The 19,464-nt window shown below is 45.1% G+C and overlaps 1 protein-coding gene across 2 annotated transcripts in view; it reads left to right on the top strand.

Annotated features, from left to right (window-relative positions):
* The first annotated feature begins 4,509 nt into the window (after nucleotides 1-4,509).
* Nucleotides 4,510-19,464, top strand: part of LOC119963113 (N-acylethanolamine-hydrolyzing acid amidase-like) — a 35,619-nt gene continuing 20,664 nt past the window's right edge. Inside the window, exons 1-4 of one of the 2 annotated variants that reach the window (XM_038791715.1) lie at nucleotides 4,510-4,728; nucleotides 9,861-10,025; nucleotides 14,584-14,710; nucleotides 16,897-16,987. In XM_038791715.1, coding sequence (XP_038647643.1) covers nucleotides 4,556-4,728; nucleotides 9,861-10,025; nucleotides 14,584-14,710; nucleotides 16,897-16,987 — 556 coding nt within the window. In that variant the 5' untranslated portion in view covers nucleotides 4,510-4,555. Of the gene's footprint in view, nucleotides 4,729-9,590; nucleotides 9,611-9,860; nucleotides 10,026-14,583; nucleotides 14,711-16,896; nucleotides 16,988-19,464 lie in introns of those variants that run through there. The other variant, XM_038791717.1, reaches the window with a different exon arrangement.

Here is a 19,464-nt window from a genome sequence, read left to right as displayed (position 1 = left end):
AAACACAATACTCCAGGTGTGGCCTCACTAACACCTTATACAATTGCAGCATAACCTCCCTAGTCTTAAACTCCATCCCTCTAGCAATGAAGGACAAAATTCCATTCGCTTTCTTAATCACCTGTTGCACCTGTAAACCAGCTTTTTGCAACTCATGCACGAGCACACCCAGGTCTCTGCACAGCAGCATGTTTTAATATTTTATCATGTAAATAATAATCCCTTTTGCTGTTATTCCTACCAAAATGGATAACCTCACATTTGTCAACATTGTATTCCATCTGCCAGACCCTAGCCCATTCACTTATCCTATCCAAATCCCTCTGCAGACTTCCAGTATCCTCTGTACTTTTTGCTTTACCACTCATCTTAGCGTCGTCTGCAAACTTGGACACATTGCCCTTGGTCCCCAACTCTAAATCATCTATATAGATTGTGAACAATTGTGGGCCCAACACGGATCCCTGAGGGACACCACTAGCTACTGATTGCCAACCAGAGAAACACCCATTAATCCCCACTCTTTGCTTTCTATTAATTAACCAATCCTCTATCCATACTACTACTTTACCCTTAATGCCATGCATCTTTATCTTATGCAGCAACCTTTTGTGTGGCACCTTGTCAAAGGCTTTCACGAAATCCAGATATACCACATCCATTGGCTCCCCGTTATCTACCGCACTGGTAATGTCCTCAAAAAATTCCACTAAATTAGTTAGACACGACCTGCCCTTTATGAACGCATGCTGCGTCTGCCCAATGGGACAATTTCCATCCAGATGCCTCGCTATTTCTTCTTTGATGATAGATTCCAGCATCTTCCCTACTACCGAAGATAAGCTCACTGGCCTATAATTACCCACTTTCTGCCTACCTCCTTTTTTAAACAGTGGTGTCACATTTGCTAATTTCCAATCCGCCGGGACCACCCCAGAGTCTAGTGAATTTTTGTAAATTATCACTAGTGCATTTGCAATTTCCCTAGCCATCTCTTTTAGCACTCTGGGATGCATTCCATTAGGACCAAGAGACTTGTCAACCTTTAGCCCCAGTAGCTTACCCATCACTACCTCCTTAGTGATAACAATCCTCTCAAGGTCCTCACCTGTCATAGCCTCATTTCTATCAGTCACTGACATGTTATTTGTGTCTTCGGGCAGCACGGTGGCATAGTGGTTAGCACTGCTGCCTCACAGCGCCGAGGTCCCAGGTTCGATCCCGCCCCTGGGTCACAGTCTGTGTGGAGTTTGCACATTCTCCCTGTGTTTGCGTGGGTTTCGCCCCCACAACCCAAAAGATGTGCAGACTAGGTGAATTGGCCATGCTAAATTGCCCCTTAATTGGAAAAAAAATGAATTGGGTACACTAAATTTATTTTTAAAAAAATGTTATTTGTGTCTTCCACTGTGAAGACCGACCCAAAAAACCTGTTCAGTTCCTCAGCCATTTCCTCATCTCCCATTATTAAATCTCCCTTCTCATCCTCTAAAGGACCAATATTTACCTTAGCCACTCTTTTTTGTTTTATATATTTGTAGAAACTTTTACTATCTGTTTTTATATTCTGAGCAAGTTTACTCTCATAATCGATTGTACTCTTCTTTATAGCTTTTTTAGTAGCTTTCTGTTGCCCCCTAAAGATTTCCCAGTTCTCTAGTCTCCCACTAATCTTTGCCACTTTGTATGCTTTTTCCTTCAATTTGATACTCTCCCTTATTTCCTTGGATATCCACGGTCGATTTTCCCTCTCTACCGTCCTTCCTTTTTGTTGGTATAAACCTTTGCTGAGCACAGTGAAAAATTACTTGGAAGGTTCTCCACTGTTCCTCAACTGTTTCACCATAAAGTCTTTGCTCCCAGTCTACCTTAGCTAGCTCTTCTCTCATTCCATTGTAATTACCTCTTTCTGTGTCAGCATGCTAATTTTGTGCGCCAATTTGTAACTCTTGCAAGGTCATCATTCTCCAAATTTTGTAACCTCTTCCTGTCTTTCCTTAAGACATCTTTGGTTTTCATGAAGCCTTGTGTATGCAAAACATTTAAAAAGATTTTTTTAAGTAACTTTTTAAAATAAGTATATTTATTAAGGTTTTACATTTTAAAGAATAATGCAACCAAATAATGTATCGCCAAAAGCAAGAATCAAGAGAAAAAAAACGGTTCAGCATACATGAGTACAGAGAGACAGGAGAGCAACATCACAACTGGCTCGATACAATCAGGCAATACAATTAGGCATAACTAGGCACCTACACAGCCCCCACCAGAGACTGAGGGAGAAACAGGATGAGGCCATGAAAAACATGGTAAAATGGGGCACTCTCTCACGCCACATCAGCCGCTAATACTATGAGAAATCAGGATAAACTCTACACGCCATTTTCGGATTCACATCAACGTACATCTCCTGAGGTGGCCTGTGAAGTAGTGGATGGCTGGTCGAGACTGTGCACGGCTGGCGCCATGTTGTACGGTGCCACCACTGCAGGTCGTCAGCTGGGCGCATGCGCGACCAGGGACCCGGGCATTCTCTGTCCATTTTCGGCGTGGGAGCTGGGAGTTTCACCCAGCGCCGCCGCTAGCCCCTCATCATGCATATAGAGCTTACCTTAAAGGATGCAGATATTAAGGCCAACAAGCTGGCTGAGATGGATTCAAGAGAAATGAATTTTATAATTTTACAGAGAAATGTACAGAAAACCGCAGCCGAACGCGAGCTAGGCCAGCCCAGACAGGTGCCCGAGTTGTGCCCTCTGGTTTGCGTGGGGTCGATAACTGGCTGTGCCCCTCTGAGAGGGAGTTTCATATATATATGGGGGAGCTTCCATACTTGGTCAGCCGATACCGCTGTGCCTCCCCCGCCTTGGTTGCCTCCTGGCACTGTGCCATGCTGGGGGGGGTGGGGGGTGGAATGTCCGCTACGTGCACTCATCACTGCTACTGCTCGTTGTCCCTTCTCGTTCTCTCCTTCAACCTGCACTGTGTTTCCTGTGGTGTCTCCCCGCCACCGCTACTTTCTGTCCCCCCCCCCCCCCCCCCCTCTTCCTTTCCCCTCCTAACTTTGTATTCTGTTCTGATGCCCCCCTCCCCTCACTGTTAGTTGCTGGTTACAAATAGGTCTTGGAACATCCTTGTGAACTTCCTCCACATGCTGTGGAAGCCTTCCTCCAATCCTCTAATGGTGTATTTTATTTTCTCTAGCTTGAAAAATTCTGCCAGGTCAGACAGACAGTCTGCCAACTTGTGTGGTGCTGCCGATCAGCAGCCGAGCAGGCATCTCTGGCGGGCAATCAGGGAGGCAAAGGCTAGGGCATCCGCCACTCTCCTCATGAAGAACTTGCTGGTCTGATACCCCGAAGACTGGCACAAGTGAGCAAGGCTCCATCCACCTGCCCACAACCCAGGACACCGCTCCCCATGACATATCATCCCCTTGGGTCCATAACCGTCTTTGTCGCAGGGATGCTGTTCTCTTATTTAGTAGTATGGCCATCCGCCTCGCCGTCATCCCATAGCACACCTGGTATGTCTGACCCACCCAGCTCTTTCTGACCCTCAGCCGGTCCTTCTCCTTCAGGTGTGCCTCTTGGAGGACGATTTTGTCGGCCCTCAGACTTTTCAGATGGGCGAAGACTCTGGATCTTTTCACCGGATGATTAGGCCCCCTGACATTCCAGGTGACTTTCTTAATGGGGGACCCCTCCTGTGGGGTCAGCCATGTTCACTGTATGGATGTTATCTGCACAGAGAGGATACGAGAGCGATCCTCTCCTCAACAATCCAACAACAATTGATCCGAAAACAAACCCACATGGATTAGCTCTAACTGGCGGGGTCAGTTCTCCCTGTATCTCCGTGGGCTTCCTCCGAATTTCTTCTGGTTTCTCCAGTTTCTTCCCACAGTCCAAAGATGTGTAGTTTAGGTGGATTGGCAATGCTAAACTGCCCCCTGGTGTCCAAAGATGTGCAGGTTAGGTGGGGTAACGGGGATAGGGTGGGGGAGTGGGCCTGGGTAGGGTGCTCTTTCAGAGGGTCCGTGCAGGCTCAATGGGCCAAATGGCCTCCTTCTGCCTTGTAGGAATTCTATGATTGCGAAGGGTGGGTCAACTCCTCCATTAAAAACGCAAGTAGGTGGGTTGAGGTCTGGTTTCAGGTATTTTAACCTACCAGCTGATCGAAATCCCCTTCACCCCCTCCCCTGCCCCGAATTGTGAGGGTTAAATTCCACCCCACCCCAAACTGGCACGCTGCAGCAAGCTATTGACCATGGGCAATTGTAAGAGCATTTTTTTATAAATTACAACATTTTCTGAAAGAGTGGTTGACAGCTGTGGATAAAGTAAGATGTGCCCCTACATGACCAAAGGGGCTTTAGTAACGCCGCATAAGACGGGATGGATTCCATACGGTATAAACAGCAACTCTAGTAGACTTTCTTTGGCATGTTTGGCAGGAAGAGAGAGGGGTTGGATTTCCTGTCAGTGGAGGCTGTACATTAAAGTGAGTTCCCTGTTCCTGGGCCGGAGTTAATAGCGTTCTGCTTCCTGTGGAAATGTTGCTCTATTCACAGTTGCTGCTGCTGTGTTTATTGCCCGCGGGCAGTGGGGATTTTCCCCCTCCGCGTTTAAATGTGAGTCTGGAGCTGCCGCCTGACCAGCGCTGGGAGCCGGTGTTGAGACATTACGATGCAGCGCAGTTACGGAGAATGGTGCACCAGGTTCTAGGGTGAGGAAAGCTGCTATCCCCAGCCAGCCTCTCAGTGCTGCTGTTTGTATTGTCTTTATGGTTATGGGGCATTCAGCTACTCTCTCATTTCTGGCGGTCGGGAACACATTGTTTTTAATGTTGTGAGGCAATCTTATTCCTTCCTATTGTCCCACTTGTTTCTGTGACTCTTTCCAGTTTAGACAGTGCCTAAGCTCTCATTTGTGGCCTGTTGTGTTTTTGATGTTACTTTTCTGCAGTCGCCTGCTTTGTTCCAGGTGGTTATATTGTTCAGCATCATTTTCTGGCCAGGTTGGTGTGGAGCCCCCACAACTCCAAGTCAGTGGAGAGTGTGCCCAGTCCTGACTTTATTCAATCTGTCTACCCATTTACTATTTTACGCTGGATTCTTCACACCTTCCGGTCTTGGCTCCAGCCAAAGGACCTAAGTCCAACGTTGTTGCATCCTCTTTTCACAATAAATTGAAGGCATGCCCCTTAAGGTCTGTCTTGAGTTGCTCAATTACATTTGATGGAGCTGTCACCCCCAACACTGCACAACCGCCTCGGCGACAAAGCTCACTCCCTTCCCACCCCCAGTGATGTTCACCCCCACCCCCCTTCACTCTATTCCCCACTCCCTTAACCCCAACACTGTTCCACCCTCGTTCATTCGCCCAACAGCATTCACCCCTCCCTCATCCCCGACACCATTCACCCCTCCCTCATCCCCGACAGTGTTCGCCCCTCTCTCATCCCCGACACCATTCACCCCTCCCTCATCCCCGACAGTGTTCGCCCCTCCCTCATCCCCGACACCATTCACCCCTCCCTCATCCCCGACAGTGTTCACCCCTCCCTCATCCCCGACACCATTCACCCCTCCCTCATCCCCGACAGTGTTCGCCCCTCCCTCATCCCCGACAGCATTCACCCCTCCCTCATCCCCGACAGCATTCACCCCTCCCTCATCCCCGACACCATTCACCCCTCCCTCATCCCCGACAGTGTTCGCCCCTCCCTCATCCCCGACACCATTCACCCCTCCCTCATCCCCGACAGTGTTCCCCCCTCCCTCATCCCCGACACCATTCACCCCTCCCTCATCCCCGACAGCATTCACCCCTCCCTCATCCCCGACACCATTCACCCCTCCCTCATCCCCGACAGTGTTCGCCCCTCCCTCATCCCCGACACCATTCACCCCTCCCTCATCCCCGACAGCATTCCCCCCTCCCTCATCCCCGACAGTGTTCACCCCTCCCTCATCCCCGACACCATTCACTCCTCCATCATCCCTGACAGTGTTCACCCCTCACTCATCTCTAACACTATTCACCCCTCCATCACCCCGACAGCATTCACCCCTCCCTCATCCCCAACATCAATGTAATAGTGAGGGCAAACATGCATCTGCGGAGAATGAACAAATTGCCATTAATGATTCTGTTTCTCTCTCCATGAATGCTGACTGACCTGAGTATCTTCAGCACTTTTATTTTCACTTCAATTTCCAGGATCTACAATATTTTGTTTAATGTTCCAGACATTAAACCATCAGAGTCAAGCACAGCATCTAGAACGAGACATTGAACTAAGTCAGTAAATTAAATCTTACTGTCCCATGTTTATATTTAAAATCAAATAGTTAATCCCTGTAGAATGATCTGCTCTCGTGGCAGCACGGTGGCGCAGTGATTAGCACTGCTGCCTCACGGAGCCGACAACCTGGGTTCGATCCTGGCTCTGGGTCACTGTCCGTGTGGAGTTTGCACATTCTCCCCGTGTCTGCGTGTGTCTCACCCCCACAACCCAACGATATGCAGGGTAAGGTGGCTTGGTCTCACTAAATTGCCCCTTAATTGGAAAAAACAAGGATTGGGTGCTCTACATTTATTTTTAGAAAATAGAACAATCCAATACTTTCATATCCAGTATTTTTTAATTTACATGCACTTTGCTACTTTGTTCAAATAAACTTTTCAAATTGGTCGTGAACACTGACTTTAACCTCGGAAATGTAACCCGAGGTGATCCCCTCTGACGTAGTACACAGTAGCCGATATCAATTAAAAATACAATATTACAGATGCTGAAAATTGAAACAGAAGTGGAATAAAAATCCCATTATATATAGTGGTGTCAGTTGTAGGCCTAGTCTGCGCCCGTTCACCCCTCACCCTTCCTCTGGCTGAGCATCTTAATATCACGGCTTCCACTTTGATTTGGGTAGGAGTGAACCCAGCACATGGCATCGCACAGCAGGGAGCAGATTACAGTCTAGTGGCAGTGAAGGAGAGGGGCGTGGCCTGGCAGCTGTGCCTTTGGGTGCAAGCGGTTGTGGGTTTGACAGGAGGAGGCATTGCTGCCCGGGTTATGGCCACAGGGTGCTGAAGGTGTGCTTATCGACCGACGTCAACCAGAGAGAGAGGGTTTTTGTGTGTGTCTTTTTGCAGGACTGTGGATTTTAAAATAAAGGAATCATAATCAAGGCTTGAAGAAGCATTGGGATGAGTGAACGAGCGAGGGTGGTTTGTGAGTGAAACGTTGGACATGACCACCCACTTGTAAATAAACACACACCAGAGGCAGACTTCCAGTCACCACAGCCACCTCACAGAATGGGGTCTCTCAATGGGCCAGGTCTCTGCGCTTCAGTGCTGTGTGCTTCATGATAAGTCCGCCTCTAGTCCTGATGAGCGTAAAGTGGCAGCATGTCTTTTTTTATTCAGCATTGTGTCAAAATAATGCTGACTAAATAACATTGAAGCTAATTGCATTGGGTGTTATTTCTACACAAATGCCACAACATTTACACTTCATTTCCAGTATTTGCATTGTAAATTTCACAATGCTTCAATTTGACTGGTTAAGGAGATATACAGTTGTTTACTCTGTTCACTCTGTCCTATAGAGCAGTGCTTCTCAAACTATCTGATGTGGCGTTCCGGCAGTTTTTTTTTCAATGTGCCAGGGACCGGTGAGCGGAACAAGCCGATCCAGCTGGGGGTTCGGGGGGGGATGTGAACCCCCAGAAAAATTTTTGAGATATGTCTTATTGCAGGGGCAATTATATTACATTATATTATATTATTGCAAATATAATGGTTATATAATAAAATATATATATATAAAAAATACAAGGAGATAAGTGTACACATCATGTATTTGGAAGTCTTGTTGAAGCACGTCCCAGACAGCAGACTGACCTGCTGTCTCACTGTCTGTGCGGAGTCTGCACGTCCTCCTCGTGTGTGCGTGGGTTTCCTCCGGGTGCTCCAGTTTCCTCCCACAGTCCAAAGATGTGCGGGTTAGGTGGAATGACCAGGCTAAATTGCCCTTAGTGTCCTAAATAATATAAGGTTAATGGGGGTTGTTGGGTTACTGGTATAGGGTGGATATGTGGGCTTGAGTAGGGTGATCATTGCTCGGCGCAACATCGAGGGCCGAAGGGCCTGTTCTGTGCTGTACTGTTCTAATTCTAATTCTAATTCTCACCCAATTAGAAACTTTTGATTCAGAGACAAAAGGAATATCAACTGAGGCAACAGGCATTTCAGTGTTAATGTGCGAAGAATGTTGAATGTGTGATATTTCTACATACACTTTCATTTTATTGGAAGCTTTTGAAATGAGCCCAATACTTCTTTCCTTTCTGTAAAGAAAACTCTGTTTGCTAATGATTGTTTAAACTCAGATCTATTTTGTTTTTATTGAGCCATAGAAGAACATGAAATATTTGAAATGTGGCCAAACTGTGCAAGGTACCTTTGTGTTTAATCCAGAATTTGAAGGTGATTGATTCACCAACAAGCACAAGACCTGTTCACTTTAATTATTGTAGAGGTAATTAGCAACCTAACATTACGGGTTTCAGTGGAATGGCATGGACATTTTCCCTTTTTTCTGACCTATTATTTCTGTAGTGAGAGAGCACACTGTAGGAATGGACCACTGTTTGTCTATCCAAGATTCACAAAACGCACGAACCAAGGCAGTAAATTGGATGGAGAAGTGGCTGGGGGGGGGGGGGGGGGGGGAGTGCGAGAGAGAGAGGAGGGCACAGAGAGAGAAAGCCTGGAACCCCCCCACCCCCACCCCTCCCCAAGCTCAGCACGGCCCGAGGACGGAGCCTGGAACCACCCCCCGCCCCAGCTCAGCACGACTTGAGGACGGAGCCTGGAACCCCCCCCCCCCCCCCCCCCGGCGTACCGGCAGACGACGGCTTGCGTACCGGCACCGGTACGCATACCACACTTTGAGAAGCACTGCTATAGAGGATATTGTGCCACTTTCATCTTGCACTTCCAGCTACTTGATATCGTCGCTATTAAATGGGCAAAGCTAGGAATAATTAACAGACCATTTCTTGCCTGCCACAGGAAGTTGATAATACAATACGTGCAAAATACGAAATACAACTGAATTTTTTGCCTTCTAATCAGAAGTTTGTCTTTGAAAACAGGACTTGTATGTCTTATCTAAAAAAAGTTGTCAACAAAGATATTGGTGCCTTTACAGACTTGCCCACTACAGTTTGTAAGCTTTATGCGTTCAGTATTTTCCAAGCATTTGTGCTTTGGACCTTAAATCATTTGAAATTAATATTTTGTTACTTCAATTTGCTGGTCTGTGGCTAGCATTTCTTTTCCAGGAGAGTTTGGCAGGATACACAAAGCTATTTAAATCATTAAGCATAATTGTGTAAGTAGGATAATCTCTAATCCCCAGCCAGCCACCTTTGTTGAAAGCAGGTTATAGAAAAGGTACAGGTTTTGCATTGTCAGCAACAAAAGTTTGCTTGTGGAAACCTCCGTTAATACTATTCTGTGAACCAGCTGCTCTGTTTAACACTTGTTATGCCCGTTATACTCACTTGACTGGTCAGCTGGCTGATGATGCGGTGAGAGGCCAGCAGCGTGGGTTCAATTCCCGTACTGGAACCTTGTTCCTCATCTGAGGTGTGGTGATCCTCAGGTTACATCATCACCGGTCAGCTCTCCCCCTCAAAGGGGAAAGCAGCCGATGGGCATCTGGGGCTATGGCAACTTCACCTTAAGAAATCTAATTGTTCATACATATTTATTTTTCTAATGTGTTTTAAGAAAATGCATGACAAATATTCCTGAAAGAATCAAATCTTTGTGTTACAGATCTGCTGTTCCGAAGTGGGTGATTTCCATTGTTGAAACGCTGGCGGCCCAGCTAGGCACGATATTACCGCAACCCTATGAAGCAGAAATCCGAGGAATATGTAAAGCCCTAGGTTTAAAACTTGGAGATGGACTTCTTATCAACCTTTTTTATGAAATTTCTGGGTAGGTGTCCTTTGACATGTAGTTACTTAACAGTCAAAACTGTTGAACTTTGATCAATTTTACACCTGAACTAATTCAGCTTACCCTGTAAAGAAAGTCATACAGTCAGATGTTCTTATCCAAATAGGAGTTGGGTGTGTGGTCCCTTGGGAATAATTTACCTTGGAACATTCACCCTTTTTTTAAAATTGAACTATTATAATAATCTTTATTATTGTCACAAGTAGGCTTACATTAACACTGAATAAACCCCCTAGTCACCACATTCCGGCGCCTGTTCAGGTGCACGGAGGGAAAATTCAGAATGTCCAATCACCTAACAGCCCCTCTTTCAGGGCTTGTGAGAGGAAACCGGAGCACCTGGAGGAAACCCACGCAGACACGGGAGAATGTGCAGACTCTGCACAGACAGTGACCCAAGCCAGGAATCAAACCTGGGACCCTGGTGCTGTGAATCAACAATACTAACCACTGTGCTACCGGTCAACCTTCTCAACCTTGCCCCTCACATGAGATGTGGTGATCCTCAGGTTAAATCACCACCAGCCAGCTCTCCCCCTCAAAGGAAAGAGCAGCCTATGGTTATCTGGGACTTTCGCGACTTTATCTTTACTTTGCACTGACCTAGATTTCCCAGTTGACATGATGTTGACCCATATAAATAGATTAACATCAGTGTTAAAACGATAACAATCGGAAAATTTAGGCAACTATCTCTTCCTCGCTTTGTCTTTTTTGTCTCCCTGTTTATCGGGAAATATTTTTTAAAATAAATGTAAAGAGGGCAGCACGGTGGCCTAGTGGTTAGCACAACCGCCTCACGGCGCTGAGGTCCCAGGTTCGAACCCGGCTCTGGGTCACTGTCCGTGTGGAGTTTGCACATTCTCCCCGTGTCTGCGTGGGTTTCGCCCTCACAACCCAAAAATGTGCAGAGTAGGTTGATTGGCCACGCTAAATTGCCCCTTAATTGGAAAAAATAATTGGGTAATCTAAATTTTAGAAAAAAATAAATAAATAAATAAAAAAAAATAAATGTAAAGTACCCAATTCATTTTTTCCATGTTAAGGGGCAATTTAGCGTGGCCAATCCACCTAACCTGAACATCTTTGGGTTGTGGGGGTGAAACCCACGCAAACATGGGGAGAATGTGCAAACTCCACACGGACAGTGACCCAGAGTCGGGATCAAACATGGGATCACGGCGCCGTGAGGTAGTAGTGCTAACCACTGCGCCTCCATGCTGCACCCTTATACTTACGAATAATACTTTCGAACTACCAGGATAAAATGGATTCTGAGCACTTCAAATATAATTGACACTCTATTCCTCTGACTTGAGCTTGTTCTGCAGTATCCGCTCTGTTCGCCCACCATAACTGATGGCAAGCTCCCACACTCTGTCCGTATTGTCCCAGCCATGCAGCTCTATTCCTCCCTCTCCTCCTGGTACGACCAATCACTGGGCGAGGTTCCCCAATACATTGTGATTCTGGCCAAGATACCACCAAATTGTTATGCTCCTGGGTGAGGAGGGATGAACTGGTCCCTTGCCTTATTCAATCCCTTTGGTTGGTTGCAACAAGGTTAATTTTAAAAGTATCCCTTTCCACGGGGATACCTTATCCCAGTCCAAATGTCCAAATTTATGTTTGAAAAGGAGCCAATTTAACCAGGCTTTCTCGAGTTGAAGAAAGAGCGAGTTTATTAAAATGCAAGAAAATATAATAATATACACAGATTAGAAATGAGAAGTGGAACTGCTGCCTCATGACGCTGAGGACCCATGTTCGATCCCAGCCCCGGGTCACTGTCCATATGGAGTTTGCACATTCTCCCCGTGTCTGCGTGGGTCTTACACCCACAACCCAAAAAGATGTGCAGGGCGGGTGAATTGGCTGTGCTAAATTACCCCTTAATTGGAAAAAAGAGAATTAGATACTCTAAATTAAAAAAAATAGAAATCAGAATTGAAACCAAAAATAAAAGTTAAAATGATATACAGCAATGGTTAGCACTGCTGCCTCACACCGCCAGGGACCCAAATTCAATTCCAGCCTTGGGTCACAGTTTGTGTGGAGTTTGCACATTCTCCCCATGTCTGCATGAATTTCATCCAGGTGCTCCGATTTCCTCTCACAGTCTAAAGATGTGCAACTTAGGTGGAGTTATGGGATAGGGCGGGGAGTTGGCCTAGGTACGGTGCTCTTTCAGAGGGTTGGTGCAGACTCGATGGGCCAAAAAGCCTCTTTCTGCACTGTAGGGATTCTATGGATATCTGAATCAGCTTTTGGTTTGTCAATGAGAAGTCGATAGTAACAAATTGCGACTGTTGAGTTGGATGATACCGGTAGTGCTGACTTTGACAGTTTTGCAGTTGGTTTGGAGATTCTTGGTTCTGCAGGTTAGCTGAAGGGAATTGTCCATTTTTTTTTGACCGTGGCTTCGCTGACTTGTGTCTTTATTTCAGCAATCAGAGAGAGAGACTTTCGTACCTGCAAGTGCAGGGATGCCTGGAGGATGTTCTTCAACGGTGATGGTCACAGCAGACACCAGCACAGTAGAGCTAGAACCAGGCTAGCACAGTGAGATCAGAGTTTCAGTTGCTTTTTATACCCTTTTCTTGTGTATTCTTGGAAAAGGAGAAACACAGATAGGTCTTTTGCCCAGAACTGCCTTCTTTCAACTCCCATCATGTCTACAGTCTGGGATATAATTCACAGATAACTGGGTATGCTCAAATTGAAACAGCCTCAATTATCTCTGTGACCAGAAGAGATTAGTCTTACAGGAGTTCTTTGCATTGCATATCTTCCTCTGAAGCGACTCTGTCTGAAAAAAGATCTGACGTTCCGTACTCTGTAGACTAGTTGGTCAATTAGAATTCACAATGGAATTTTCCAGAACAGTCTCAGCCTGTTTTTTCATGTATGTCCTTTTTGAAAAATACATGTCTTTTTAAAAATAAATTTAGAGTACTCAATTAATTTTTTTTCCAATTATGGGGCAATTTAGCATGATCGATCCACCTACCCTGCACATCTTTGGGTTGTGGGGATGAGACAAGACCCATGCAGAATGTGCAGACAGTGACCCAGGGTAAGGATCGAATCCGGGTCCTCAGAGCCGTGAGGCCGTAGTACTAACCACTGCGCCACCGTGCTGCCCCTAATACGTGTGTCGCTTAAAAGTTCAATATGTCCACAAGTAATTCAGGGCTAGGATTCATTGTCACGTGGGGGAAGCGATTTTGTGCCCGAATTTGCCGTCAGTGGGAATGGCGACATGGGCACAAAATCTCGCGAGAATTGGGAAATTAGATTCTTGCTGGAGAGATCTTGTTTCCTGATTTTCCACGCCACTCGCCAGTGAGGTAACAAGGTTGATGCCCGCAAAAGGCGAGAGCCTCATTTTAATGCATTTAGATATAATGAGCGAGCCCCCTGGTCACATGTTCCCCCTTCACTGAATATTCGAACCTCATGACGGAGAGGTTTACAGAGATACAGTCGAGAGGATTCCCCCGGGGGCTATACTTAACTTCGCGCCCCCGGGGTGGAATCCTCTCGACTGTATCTCATTTTTCAAAACCATCTTTAAACCTCTCCGGCATGAGGGACATGCCGGGCTGGAATTTTCATTTTGGCTGTGCCAACCTGTGCTGGGGGCAGTGCCAGGGGAGGACCCTCTGGGGAACTCAATTGGGGACAGGGTTACCTTTCTGTTTGTTGGTGGGGTGCAGGGGGCGGGGGGGCGGGGGGTGAGCCCTGATGCTGTAGTGGGGGTGCAGAGGCCCGTTGCTTGTGGGTGGGGTCCCTCATGTCCATGAAGTGGGGTGGGGGTTGCTAATGGAGATTGTTTGTTTTGTGTTGATCGGGTTGCCCTTTAAGGATGGCAGCCTGATCTTTGTGGAATTGGCCTCGCCAGCTCTATCAGGTCCTGCCCTGCCACAGTGGCCATGGGCCACTGATTTTTTTTTTCAGAGTGCCTGATAATCTGGATTAAAACAACTCGGCTCTGCAGCTGGAAAGCTACACGCCGGGTTTCAGTCAGAGCCTGACACCTCTGACAAAATATCACAAAATTCCGGCTATGGAGTAAAGCCTACCTCTTCGAGGTGGTTTCTGGCGAAGTTTCCTAATATCTCTTTTTTCTTGTACATCATCGTTTTTTTTAAAATTTAGGGTACCCAATTTTTTTCTTCCAATTAAGGGGCAGTTTAATGTGGCCATTCCACCTATCCTGCACATCTTTAGGTTGTGGGGGTGAAACCCACGCAGACACATGGAGAATGTACAAACTCCACACGGACAGTGACCCAGGGCAAGGATTGTACCCGGGGCCGGGATTGAATCTGGGTCCTCAGTGCTGCAAGCAGCAGTGCTAAGCATTGCACCACCGTGCTGCCCTTACATCGTCTTTATTATTACAACTCTTATGAAGAATTTTGGCCATTTTCCTACCTTGAAGACTCTAAATAAATGCATGTTGTTGTGTCACCGCTGAATTATTTGGTCTCTGAACTGGCATGTAACTCATATCACTGTTCACTGTTCTCAGTTTTTGCACTAGCATTGTTGCTCAAGACTCAGGAGGAAATATTTACCACGGTAGAAATCTGGATTATGCATTCAATGATATTTTAAGATCTCTCACAGTTGACCTACAATTTGTAAAGCATGGTCAGGTAAGTGTTGAGTTAAAATTACAACATGTGTATTTTTAAAAAGGAAAAACCAGGAGATTATCTCCATTTGCTATGCTGGGGCTAAAGTACATTTTTCAGATAAATGTTGAGAATTCCTTTGCCCATCTTTGGAAATTATAGCATTATATTCTTAAATGAGACTTAAAACAAATTACAACTTTTTCTTAAACTTGAGATGGTTGAAGATTGGCCTGAAAGACCTTTATGTTTATGAAACTAAACCATGATATATTACTTCCGTTGATCAATGAGATGGATAATAAGAAAGCATAAATCAAAGGTCAACCACTTTCTCAATGGCAGTTAGAGACGGACAATAAATTCTGGCCTTGTCATGGATACTTCCCATAAGCAGATAAAGAATTAGTGAGGAAGTTAGAAAGAAGATTATCTGCATGAACATGCTTAGAAAGTGGAAATGGTCGTCAAGCTCAATTAGTGAAGCAGAGCCTTCTCAGTGCGTTTTAAAAGGGAATTCGTTACTTGAAAAAGAGGAATATCAAGGTTCCAGAAAGTGAGCAAGAGAAGTGACATTTGATGTGATTGGGGTGGAGAGAAGCTGCTGGAACAGGCTCGATAGGCTGAATGGTTTGTTTCTGTCCCGTTAGGAAATTAGTTCCACAGTGAATTTGAGTGCTGGGGAATATAACCCCTCGGGCTTAGATGGGTTGAGTAATACTGTCGCTCACTGACAGCGGTCCTGCCCTGGAGGTTGGTGGCATTCCGACTTCTGAGCCTGCTGTTCATCCACGCCTGATAATACATTAATTACCACCAATTAGCAGCAAGGTCATCCTGGCCAAGAGTGCTGGAGGGTGGGATGCCCAGTCCCAGAAGCTGTAGGACTCTGGGACAAGGTTATGGACAACATTTTAAAGAGCCCCTTGGCAGTGTCAAGTGACTATCAGATGATCAAGTGAGTGCATGTTAGAACATAGAACAGTACAGCACAGAACAGGTCCTTCAGCCCTCAATGTTGTGCCGAGCCACGATCACCCTACTCAAACCCACGTATCCACCCTATACCCGTAACCCACTAACCCCCCCTTAACCTATTAGGACACTACGGGCAATTTAGCATGGCCAATCCACCTAACCCGCACATCTTTGGACAGTGGGAGGAAACCGGAGCGCCCGGAGGAAACCCACGCACACACGGGGAGGACGTGCAGACTCCGCACAGACAGTGACCCAACCGGGAATCGAACCTGGGACCCTGGAGCTGTGAAGCATTTATGCTAACCACCATGCTACCGTACTTCCTCATGTTCTGTGCAAACTGAAGATTTGCGCATCTTCCAGTCTGGTCAGGTCTATTTAAATTTTAGCAAACGTTAAGGGAAAATACCACATATGCCAGAAACCTAAAATAAACAGAAAATGCTGGAAAAACACAGCAGATCTGACAGCGTCTGTGGAGAGAGTTTTTGAGTCTGCATGAATCATTTTCCGAGCTAAAGTGAGGTAGAAATGGGTTTTATACTGTTGAAGAGAGTGAAACAAATAGGTCAGGGATAGGTGGGAGCTCAGGAAAGGTTTGACAAAGATGTCATGGATACAAGACAACGGGAGTGGTAATCTGAAAGACTAAGGAAACTGCTAAAGGTGGCATATAGGTCAGATAGCAGAATGTGCGAATAACAGAACAAGGCCTAGCACTCTCTGAATGCAAAACGGAAAAACAAGTTACAAACTGGCCCTGCGATGGGGAGAAGGTTTGTGAAAAGAATATCGTAAAATTCTAGCCAATGTTTATTTTACCTGCTTGGCATGGTTAACACTACAGTTCTTACACATCATGTATCATGTGTATGTAACATTATAATATTGTTCCTGATTGTGAAAATTCTCGTAAGTATTCATTATTTTCTTTATTGGAAAATATAATATTTAATTGTTTCATTATGGACAAAGAATTAAATACAGGCAACATACTTTACCAGGGCAGTTCCAAAGCTAGTATGTTAATTATTTTGCCTTAATTTAGACTGCCTTTCCCTTGCCATGAGTCAGTCATTCACTGCAGTAAAACATTCCTCTGCTTGCTGATGAGCTGTTTCATTTTTATCATTCAGCTGATAACTCGTGTTCCGTAGCAAAATGCTGTTTTATTCACTGCTGAAGTCTGAACTGTGTGTCTGTTTTAATTAAAATCCTTCATTCAGATTGTTTACAAAGGAACAACATTCATTGGCTTTGTAGGGTTATGGACTGGTCAAAGCCCAAACAAGTTTACCATTTCAGGAAATTCAAGAGGTGCGTTGAACCTTCCGTTTCTCTGAGTTAATATACTTGTGCTGCTCTTCGATAAATATAAAATTTTTAAAACCTGACTCAGGTTTTTATCTTGCGGATGTGATAAATATGTCAAGATGTTAATTTTGAAATGTTTGAATTAATGCGTCCCATGGACTGTTTAAAAAAAAATAGTTAGTCACATTATATTCCTGAACATGTCCTTTTCCTAACCACAGCATGTGAGGAACTCCATTGGATCTAGCAAAGAGAATTATATTTGGCCGCCAAAATTAGCAATTAGTTCAAAATTATAATGATGGGATACTCCCGGACACTGGAAACAATGGTAGATAGTGGAAACTATCTACAAGTGGCCACATTAGAAAACATTGTTATCACCACCGTGCATCACATGTGGCTAAATAAAGCTTGGTACACATTATTCTCAAAATCATCGGAAAATTTGAGCGACCCATTATATATGCATCTCATTAGCATTTACTAAACTGTAAATTTGCACCATGGATTTTGCTCAGTGCCATGAACCTATTTATGAACAGCAAGGAAAGCAACAACAAATATCACACATTCTAGAATTTGGATAGGTTTTCTGCTCAATAGATCTATTTTTTCCTGGCACTGCTGGGACTAAGTGAGTCAATATTTTGGTGTATTTCTTATCTTGAAATTGTATAAGTTGATGCATTCTACTTCAGAGAAATCTCCCCACAAATGTATTACAAAGCAGTGCTATAATTTAGTGGTTCAAATGACTTTGCACTTCCAGAAAAACCATTTAATTTTTATGGTACACAAACATTAGACATCCCTGTAAAACCATGTAGCTTAAGAGGCTTGATCCAGTAAATTCCTGTTTTATCGCTAATGTAAGGCAATATGGTCAAATGTGCCAACATAAGAACAGAAGGTACAAACTCCACAAGAGAATCGTGCCAATAAGAGGGGACAGAATAAGGGGAAGCTTTATGCATTGCAACATAACAGCCAAGAATGTGCATATCTGATAACTAGGCCGACCATGCAATTTATATTCCTTGCCTCCAGACACACTAATCCTATCGGCATCATAAAAGAGAGCAGCACATGGGCTGGGTGTGTTTTGAAGTTGAAACAGGCTGAAAAATAAACATGAATTGGTTTGTCAAGCTTTTAGCCTGGGGGTTACCATTGACAAGAAACTGAACTGGACGAGGAATATGAATACTGTGACTACAAGAACAGGTCATAGACTAGGAATCCCACAGTGATTAACTCACCTCCTGACCCCCCCCCCCCCCCCCCCCCCCCCCCAAAAGCCTGTCGTCCACCATCTAAAAGGCACAAGTCAGGAGTGTAATGGAATACACTCCACTTGCCTGGATGAGTGCAGCTCAACACTCAAGAAGTATGACACTATCCAAAACAAAGCAGCCCGCTTTGTTGAACCTATGACCCCTACCATTCAGAAAGCTTTTCATAAAGTCTCACATAAGAGGTTATTGTGCAAATTAAAGTGGATGGGATTGGGGGTAATATACTGGCACGGACTGAAAATAGGTTAGTAGACAGGAAATAGAGAGTAGGGATAAATGGGTCTTTTCCGAAGTGGCAGGCAGTGACTTATGGGGTCCCGCAGAGATCAATGCTTGGGTCCCAGCTATTCAAATATACATCAATGATTTGGATGAGGGAACCAAAAGTAATATTTCTAAGTTTGCTGACAACACAAAATTTGATGGGAATGTGAGTGGTGAGAAAGATGTTAAGAGGCTTCAAGGTGATTTAGACAAGTTGAGTGAGTGGGTAAATATGTGGCAGATGCAGTATAATGTTGATAAATGTGAAGTTATCCACTTCGGACAGAGAAACAGAATGGCAGAGTATTATTCAAATGGTGATAGATTGGGAAATGTTGACATACAAAGGGACTGATGTGTCCCAGTGCACCAGTCACTGAAAGCAAGCAAGTGCAGCAAGCAGTTATGAAGGCAAATAGTATGTTGGCCTTTATTGCAAGAGGACTGGAGTAGAAGAGAATGAATGCCTTATTACAGCTGTACAGGGCCTTGGTGAGACCACACCTGGAGTATTGTGTGCAGTTCTGGTCTCCTTATCTAAGAAAGGATATACTCGCCATAGAGCAAGTGTAGCGAAGGTTCACCAGACTAATTGCTGGGATGGCAGCATTATCGTAGGTGGGGAGATTGGGTCGACTGTGCCTGTATTCAGTGGAATTTGAAAGAATGAGAGGGGATTTCATTGAAACATAAAATTCTGACGGGGCTGGAAAGAAAGGATGCAGGGATGTTGTTTCCTCCGGCTGGAGGGTCTAGACCAAGGGGTCACAGTTTCAGCAGTTGGCCATTTAAGACTGAGCTGAGGTGAAATATCTTCATTCAGAGGTTGGTGAACCTGTGGAATTCTGTACCTTATGGAGGCCAAATCACTGCAAATAATTAAGAAGGAAATAAATAGATTTCTAAAGGTGTCAAAGG

The sequence above is a fragment of the Scyliorhinus canicula genome, chromosome 3 (genome assembly GCF_902713615.1).
Source record: "Scyliorhinus canicula chromosome 3, sScyCan1.1, whole genome shotgun sequence".
Taxonomy (NCBI): Eukaryota; Metazoa; Chordata; class Chondrichthyes; order Carcharhiniformes; family Scyliorhinidae; genus Scyliorhinus; species Scyliorhinus canicula.
This window is presented reverse-complemented; position numbering and strand designations above follow the sequence as displayed.